Source organism: Xiphophorus hellerii, chromosome 12 (genome assembly GCF_003331165.1).
Source record: "Xiphophorus hellerii strain 12219 chromosome 12, Xiphophorus_hellerii-4.1, whole genome shotgun sequence".
In the NCBI taxonomy this organism is placed as follows: domain Eukaryota; kingdom Metazoa; phylum Chordata; class Actinopteri; order Cyprinodontiformes; family Poeciliidae; genus Xiphophorus; species Xiphophorus hellerii.
Window position 1 is genome coordinate 21,863,390 of NC_045683.1, and position 8,156 is coordinate 21,871,545.

At 38.2% G+C, this 8,156-nt stretch overlaps 2 protein-coding genes across 4 annotated transcripts; one reads left to right on the forward strand and one right to left on the reverse strand.

Annotated features, from left to right (window-relative positions):
* Positions 1-8: 8 nt before the first annotated feature.
* Positions 9-3,123, forward strand: c12h9orf78 (chromosome 12 C9orf78 homolog). Its single transcript, XM_032579005.1, has 9 exons — positions 9-189; positions 297-356; positions 868-919; positions 1,005-1,075; positions 1,171-1,248; positions 1,631-1,828; positions 1,950-2,086; positions 2,174-2,278; positions 2,370-3,123. Exons 1-9 carry the CDS (start codon positions 107-109, stop codon positions 2,465-2,467), a joined length of 882 nt encoding a protein of 293 aa, XP_032434896.1. The 5' UTR covers positions 9-106; the 3' UTR covers positions 2,468-3,123.
* Positions 3,124-3,347: 224 nt separating this feature from the next.
* On the reverse strand, positions 3,348-7,460 carry med22 (mediator complex subunit 22). Of its 3 annotated transcripts, none has more exons than XM_032579008.1 (5): positions 7,347-7,460; positions 7,013-7,159; positions 6,819-6,899; positions 6,139-6,347; positions 3,348-4,130 (listed from the first exon to the last, which is right to left on the reverse strand). In XM_032579008.1, the coding sequence occupies exons 2-5, from the start codon at positions 7,133-7,135 to the stop codon at positions 3,944-3,946; spliced, it is 600 nt and encodes a 199-aa protein (XP_032434899.1). In that variant the 5' UTR covers positions 7,136-7,159; positions 7,347-7,460; the 3' UTR covers positions 3,348-3,943. The 3 variants fall into 3 exon arrangements, with proteins under 3 accessions (XP_032434899.1, XP_032434898.1, XP_032434900.1); XM_032579007.1 differs by having other exon boundaries at positions 3,348-4,136; XM_032579009.1 differs by lacking the exon at positions 3,348-4,130 and having other exon boundaries at positions 4,480-6,347.
* Between the last annotated feature and the right edge of the window lie 696 nt (positions 7,461-8,156).

Genomic DNA, 8,156 nt, shown 5'->3' on the forward strand with positions numbered 1-8,156 from the left:
ATTATTGTGCGTGTGCTAAATCCTTCCCCCAGATACAACCGAGAGCTTGGTAACTGAAAGCGCAGTTTTACTGGAGGTTCAAAAATAATACTCAGACAGCGTGAAAATGCCGTGTGGCAAAAATTTCAGACGGAGAAGGGATTCGTCCGACGACGAGGACGAAGATAATGGGACTACACAAGAAGTTAGGTAAGTACTTTAAAGGCAGATTAAAATACAGTTGAAGCTAACGCTGTGTTAGCTAACATCACAGTTAGCACAGCTAATGCATTAGCAATTGTATTATATATTTTCAGATCGAAAGTAGAAGAGGCAAAGGAGCTACAGAGCTTGAGGAAACGACAGAGCGGAGTCAGGTAATGTGATTTTATCTGAAAAGAAGACTCTGAAACTTTAGGGAACAGTCCAGTCCTTTTTGTCCTCATCTCGGGTAAGATGCTGTGGGATGACTCTTGAAGCACTCACTTCAACCAGAGTTCATGCCATGTGAATCTCAGCAAAACATTTGAAGGGGTGTTTTTATCAAAACTGGAGTTACTTACCCCGGTTGCTTGTGCAGTTTTTTCTTCCACTCAGCTTTCCATCATTACACTTTATACAGCACTCTGTGAACAGCCAGCTTCTTTGGCCATGATCATTTGTGGCTTATCCTCCTTGTAGAAGATGCCTCTGACTGTCTGCTGGACAACTGTCATGTCAGCAGTCTTTCTTACAATTGAACTCTTAAAATATATCAATATGTGTCTAATAAATCTTCGTTTGAGTTTTGAACTGGTTTATTTATAAACTTCGGGAATATATTGAGGAAAGACGTGCATGTAAAAATTATTATAGATAAGTTACTTTACATTTTTATAATTTTTACAGTATAACTGCCTTATTGGTTGGAGAGAAACTCCCACCAGAAGCTGAAATAGATGTAAGTCATGTCAATAAACCCTTATCTTTGTGTTAATGGAGAGCTCGCTTTAACTTCTGTTTGCTAAACTGAACATTTCTGACAGAATGACCCATTCAAACTGAAGACTGGAGGGGTTGTAGACATGAAGAAAGTGAAAGACAGGAACAGAGACATGTAAGTGAATGGAGGTTGGTGCTGTGGATATAAAGTGGTTTGATTTCACAGTTAAGCACGCCATCTGTTAAATAATGTGACCGATCCAATTACAGGACAGAAGATGAGACAGACCTGAACCTTGGTACATCGTTCTCAGCGGAAACTAACAGAAGAGATGAGGATGCAGACATGTACGTGTGCTTCCTTTGCTTATTAGAATTAATTTATACACATAAATAAATGCTTACATTATTCAGTATTCAAAAAGCAAACAATGGAGCTGTTCAAAACACGATGAATAGTTTATTTTAATGGCTGATTAAAATTACAATATTTTAAAGTTTAATACTTATTTTCTAGGATTAAACTTTGAATCAATTTCCAAATCATTTAGAATATCTCTAGATGTCAGTGGATCTGATGAATAGATACTTGAATGTATTTGATACAGTCAGTCAGATCAGATGCAACCAAAGAGCATTTCTCTGAGGGTCCCAATTTGTAGGTATGACATTAAATGTGGCATATCACTGATCAAGCAAGGCATTGGCTTCATGTATTTGTCTTTCATAGGATGAAATATATCGAGACTGAGTTAAAAAAGAAGAAGGGCTTGGTGGAGGCTGAGGAGCAGAAAGTAAAGGTGAAAAATGCGGAGGACCACCTGTACGAGCTGCCAGAGAGCATCAGGGTCAACTCTGCCAAGAAGACGGAAGAAATGTTGTCCAATCAGATGCTGAGCGGGATCCCTGAAGTTGATCTTGGCATTGAGTACGTTGAGACCATTTGTTAATAACACTGCTCAGGTTGTGTCAGAGGAAACCTGTTACGAACATCTTGCAGTTAGTCACTTCCTTTTAACGCTACAATCGTCTTTAAATTTCTTTCTCAGTGCAAAGATAAAAAACATCATCCAGACAGAAGAAGCAAAAGCCAAACTCTTGGCAGAACAAAGGAACAAAAAGAAAGACCAGGGCACTTCTTTTGTCCCCACAAACATTGCTGTAAATTACGTCCAACACAACCGCTGTGAGTTCGTTTCCACGTGCTGTGGTGTTAAAAACCCAGGTGATTAGCTTGTGGAGGAACTGAACGGTTTTATTTATTTCCTCTCAGTCTACCATGAGGATGTGAATGCACCCCAGAGGCATCACAGGCACAAAGAAGAGCCCAAAGCCAGACCGCTGCGGGTCGGAGATACAGAGAAACCTGGTCCAGAAGGTATGAGACATCGGCCACATCCTGTTAAACCCACTGCTGTGTAGCAGGAAACTGTAATAGTCTAAATGACACTTTCTCTGTTGATCCATAGCTCCATCACCACCCAACCACCGCAAACGTCCAAACAACGAAAAAGCCACAGATGACTACCACTATGAGAAGTTTAAGAAGATGAATCGAAGATATTAGCGTGGAAATACTCAACATGTGGTCTTTCCTAGACACTGAGGCATAATGACGGCTCCTGGATTTGGTTACCTACAGAGTAACGATGGCCGTTCATTGACAGTGTGTTACCTTAATTATTGTAAAAAGCATAAGTGGTCTGTTAGGCATGTAATGTTCTGTGCTGTCCCATTAACTTAGGCTCTTCACAGATTTAAAAACAATTTCAATACTTTTTTAATAAAAATGCTCAAATAATATCTCACAGTTTTAACTTTAAAAATATTTGGTTGTTTTTGAAGTAAATAAAACCATAATGTTTGCAACATTAGAAGTGTAATCTACTTGCTCTGATGCAATATTTGTTTGAATACATTTCCACCCAGTGTCATGGATTTCTATTCATTCTTTCTGATTTGGCTGGTTGGACGCTTTTCAACAGACCTTGATAAACACCATGTACATATTTACAGTGGCTGTGACGATGAAGCAGAAAGTGGGGGAACATCTGTAATGTTAAAGGCAACATTAGAACTGCAATTGTGTTTTATTTATATGCATTCCTAATTTTTAATTTTCCTTTTAGGTAGTTCTGTGGATTAGGCTGTGCCATTTTAAACAATGAAACTATTTTTATGCATTGTGTTGTTTGCTAATATTAATAAACATTGGTGCTTTTATTTATTGGTGAAAAATTACATCTATCAGATGTAAATCTGCTGCATTGGATCCCATTTGCTGCACCCAAGCACTTTTAATGTTGGTGTCAGCGGAAGAGTAGATTATCCATTGCTGTGTAACTCTGCCAAATCCTAACAGTTTCAGCTTATTTATTTTTCTAGTATTCACCGTCAGCATTAAATTTCAGTTATGACTCTCCCTATGAAAATATACAGGTAAAAAATAAAAACAGAAACGGCATGTTCTTTAATGTGATCCGATTAGTTTTAACAGAGGAAAAAAAATCTAAATCCAGGGATAAACAAATCCACTTAGAATATTAATTAAAAATGTGATGCACCAATCAGCTAACTAATAGAATTTGCCACATTTTCCTTGTATCAGATTAACAAAAACATCTTTCCTGATTTATGAATCAATAATAAAAAAAAAAACTATATACATATAAACAGCTTATAGGTGTTTATATTTTTGGGCCAGATAAATCCTCTCCAGTTGGGTGTATCTGGAGAGGCACAACTTGAAAGATCTGTGCAATACATTCCATTTAGTTCAGTGTAATTTTCAGTAATGTCTGAAGTAATCGTTTCACATAAAAACTGAACCGATATCAGGAGGAATGTTGCTCTCAAAACTCACATTTTTGGATAACTGGACCTCCCAGATTATTTTGTTCAGTGCACTGCATTTCCCTGTGCCTTTTCAGTAAATAGTAAATTGAATTCCATAAAACAAAACTAAACACTATTTTCTATAGTTATATTGGTAACATCTAAACCACTAGTGCCCAGATTTAGCAGAAATATCCCTGCTTTCCCCTCATGGTTTCTCCGTGGCGGTAGTCCCGTGTCCGTTGACGTGATGTTGGGCGTTTGCCTCCTGCGACGGCGTCCTGTCGGCCTCCTCTCTGTCGTCTTGGGTGGAGCTGGAGCTGCTGTCTGGAGAGGCCCAACTGTCCCGCCGGCGGTAGGCCTCGCACAGAGGCAGGTCAGTGCTGTTCCACTGACTGTAGCTTTGCAGCAGAGCAGAAACCCGTATTTGGAGGCAAAGAGTCAGCGCAGCGCAGAAAGAGAGGAGCAGACGAGAGCAGCAGGTCAGAATAAACACACCCATAGCAGAGCAACATGAAAGCACAGAATCGTTAGAAGCAAAAGCACAGAAAAAAAACAAAATATTGAATAGCTTTTGATTGGATTTACAACTTGATTTAAGATGAGCAAAAGGATGAAATTAGTTGCTATTTAAGACAGCAGTGCAAGGACAGCAAGAAAGTTAGGTCCACATCAACCATGCTCCAGAGATAATTTTTTGCACTTTTCAAAAAGAAAAAACAAAATAAGAAACAAAGAAACTGCTTCAGCGTTTTATCTCCGCTTTATTTCTCAATCATTTTACGTCCTGTGAACCGCTTACATGGTTACAGACTGATTGGATGGACACTACAAACGTTGGCGCTTAATTGTCTTCATCAAAACACATCTACATTTAGATTCCACCTAATTGTTTAAGTTAAAACCAGTCTGGGTTCAACAGTACAAATAATTAATCAATTATAGCACAGACTATTTTTCATTTGTTTCAAGAAAAATATTCTTATATTGCTTTAGTTCTTCTAATATCTTTTCCAACTTCATATAAAACTTTGTGTTGCTTCCAACAACTCAGTGAGTAAAACAGATTTAATTTAGTTTTTTTTTTTTTACAATTTCAATTCTTATCTCTTCCATGACAGTTAAAATGTCTCATAAATCCATTGGATCTTGAGGACAGTTCTAAGTTCGGACAAAAATAAAAACAGCAGTAAATACAGTGGCTTGCAAAGCTATTCATGACCCTTGCACATTTCAATGTTGCAACCAAAAAATAGCACATATCATTTAAGGTTTTATGTGATAAAGTAGTGAAGGGAAGGAAAAGTGAGGCATGATATAGCTAAATAAAATAAAGTGCCACCAACCGCCTAACCTGTTTTAGTTCAATCCACCAGCCAAAACAGGAAAAAAAAAAAATACCCCAACATTTTTTCTCCAAATGGTAAAACTGTGTGAGCCAGGCAACTCACAAACCGTCTACATTGTGAAATATGGTGTTGGCAGCATTATGCTTTGGGGGTGGTTGTCTTCTGCAGGGCTGTAGAAGCTGCTCATAGTTGAAAGGAAGTGGAATGGAGCTAAATAAAGGGCAATGGTTGAAAAAAAACATGTCAGCACCTGCAAAAGACTTTAGGCTCAAGTGGAGGTTCACCTTTCAGCAGGACAACAACCCTCAACATAAATCCATGGCTACAATGCAATTGTTCAGATCAAAACATCCTAAGACGTTATAATAGCTCTGTCCAGCTAACTTCCATTAACCTCCATTAAGAGTTCAGAGTATCATACCAACAGTTAAAGTGAAAATTGATCCTCAGACGCCGTTTCAAAATGCATGGCATAATGTCCAGATTTTTATTTACAAAATATTATTAAAGACATGCATAATTTTTCCTCCACTTATTTTCATTTTGTCAGGCTTTAAGTTGGCTGATCACACAAAATCACAATAAATTAAAAGAGATTTTTGGTTCCAATGTGACAAAATGTGACAATATTTGCGGAGTATGAATATTTTAGCAAAGCATTTTTGACATCAATCTCTTTGGTTTATAGAAGGTACCACCAGAAGAATGCGTGATGAACATTAAACAGATGTGTGTCACAAACATGTTGACCAGCAGACTGAGAACTGGATATGTGGGTAAAGTTGATATGTAGTGTTTGCCCCTTTAAGATCCTTACTTTGGGGAAAAAAAACAAACAAAACACAAGGCACTTGATTAACAGTAACATCGTGAAGACACTAGAGAAAATCTAAATATGACCTTTAGCTGAGATGTGTGTGGATGTTGTGGATGATCTGTCTGGATCAATAAATAGATCTGACCGAGACCCTTTAAACCGGGTTCAAAGCTGAGACAGTACGCAATGGGACGACACAGGAGCGGCAGGATGGGGCGGATCTGAGCCTATTTGTACCTGGAGGAGTAATACTCTTCCTCTAGCTCATAGAGGTCGACAGCGATCTCATCTCGGAGCGATGTCAGCTTCTTGTCACACTCGTCTTGCAGCGCACGGAGCTGCTGGTTCTGCTGACTGATGGCATCGTTCACCGAGGGAAAGTCATTCAGGATCAGGAACTGTTTCAGATCAGACACCAGTTTCATCAGGGACTCGCCGGCACGAACCTGGTGCAGCAAAACAAAATGAAAACTTTCTTAAAAAAAACAAAAAAAACTACATAGCCAATCCTTTAAGGTTTATTTTTTAAGTTTTCTGTACATGTATTGGTTGTGGATTTGTAAATTCACATCATAACCAACTATTCTTCGTTTCAGAAAAGAAAATTTTGACCTGCTTAGTATTTTTCTTGTATGCTTTCTGTGTCCAAAATGTTATTTTTGAAATGTTACATGTAATGAATGTTGCTGTGTTTTCTATGTGGAGCCTTTTGGGAAATGAAGTGTTCCTTCAGCCAGCAAACTGGATGAAACTGGTGAATTTCTTTCCATTAACTTCTTTTGCATTTGCTAGCAACTTATGATAAAGTGTCCTGCAAAGGTATGAACACCTCTGGAACTTTTTTTCCACGTTTAATTCTTCTAGTTTATACAGGAAGCAGAATGTTTAGTGTCAATGACGCTTTGTGTCTCACTTACGATGTTTGCAGCTCTGACGTGCATCTCATAGTGGTCTTGCTCTGCTTGAGTGGGTCGCGATACCTGAGTCTCATCCTCTATCTGGACAAAAATAAAAGAAGGAGATGGAAACTGTGAGAGAGAGATGCTGTGAACTCTGGGCAGATTTTACTGCTGGGGGGAAAACATGCTAGAGTGAGAAACCAGAGAGCTGCCTTTGCAGTTTTGACGATTTCCGTGAAGTTGTCCATGATGGACTTGATGTCGTCTTTGAGCCTCTTGTTGTAGTTCTGCAGCAGAGTCTCCTTGCTCTGAGGGAGCACTCTCTGGTTAGCCATGATGCTCAGCAGGACCAGCTCTGCCTGTTTACGTTCAAACACAGAGAAACAACTCAGTGGAACAAATATAGACCGAGAGCATTCAGCCTCCAACAGAAAAGGCGCGTTTTCATTAAACAAAACCACATGACGACATTAACACAGTTTTTTGTTTTATACGATTCAGAACGAATATTTATTTATACGAGAGCCAACTGCAGATATTACTTACTTCTTTAATGCATTCTCAGAAGAAGCATTGTTTCATTGAAAATGCCGTTTGTGGCTCCCCGTCTTCTTCTTGAAGCTGTTGGCAATTCACATCCGGTATGTTTATGTATACTAGCGCCCTCTAGATGAAAGTCAGGCGAAGTGCTAGAAAGTGTCTGGTTTGTGTAAGTTGTAGTTTGCTTAAAATTAAAGCGAATTATAAGTAGGACCAAACTGCCTGACGTCATTAAAGTCTTCTTTTAACCAAACAGCCTCAATATTGCTAAAGTATTGAGACACCTTTAAATAATCGAATGGCAAAAGTGCCAAAGTTCAGTAAATAAACTGGTCAACAAATAATTTTACATGCAATAATATAACTAAATTTGTAACTATGTGTATTAAATAAAATCTATAATACTTTAAATATTGCACTGATATACAAGTACACACATCACAACTATAAATTCAATTGAAAATTTATTTAAAAACATAGATACTTCCTTAAACTATTTAAAATAAATTTAATTACCCTGGAACACTGCAAGGTGTGAAGGTGCAGTGCTGTTTGAGATTTTATGCTACCATCTTCCTTTAGGTGCACGGCCATGTTTTGGTTGGTTTCCAGCTGTGCTATAGATAAACTCAGTGCTTTGAAATGTTCAAAGCTTGGATTATTGTTTTTAGACAATCTTCTCCACATCTCGTGCCTATCTGGTGTGTTCAATGGTCTTCACAATGTTTAGTTACAGACCTTCATTAAATCCACTTTATTTATACTGAGATGTTTTGGCATGAAGTTGGACTGTCTTGATTGATCAGTTGGCCTTTG

Bases quoted from the DNA above. Each gene is read 5' to 3' on its own strand.
- c12h9orf78 (XM_032579005.1), top strand. From the start codon at position 107: ATGCCGTGTGGCAAAAATTTCAGACGGAGAAGGGATTCGTCCGACGAC. The intron at 1,829-1,949 runs GTACGTTGAGAC...TTTCTTTCTCAG, and splicing joins GAAGTTGATCTTGGCATTGA to TGCAAAGATAAAAAACATCA. The intron at 2,087-2,173 runs GTGAGTTCGTTT...ATTTCCTCTCAG, and splicing joins TTACGTCCAACACAACCGCT to TCTACCATGAGGATGTGAAT.
- med22 (XM_032579007.1), bottom strand. From the start codon at position 7,135: ATGGCTAACCAGAGAGTGCTCCCTCAGAGCAAGGAGACTCTGCTGCAG. The intron at 6,900-7,012 runs GCAGCTCTCTGG...ATTTTTGTCCAG, and splicing joins AAATCGTCAAAACTGCAAAG to ATAGAGGATGAGACTCAGGT. The intron at 4,137-6,138 runs GTACAAATAGGC...TCTGCTGCAAAG, and splicing joins GAAGAGTATTACTCCTCCAG to CTACAGTCAGTGGAACAGCA.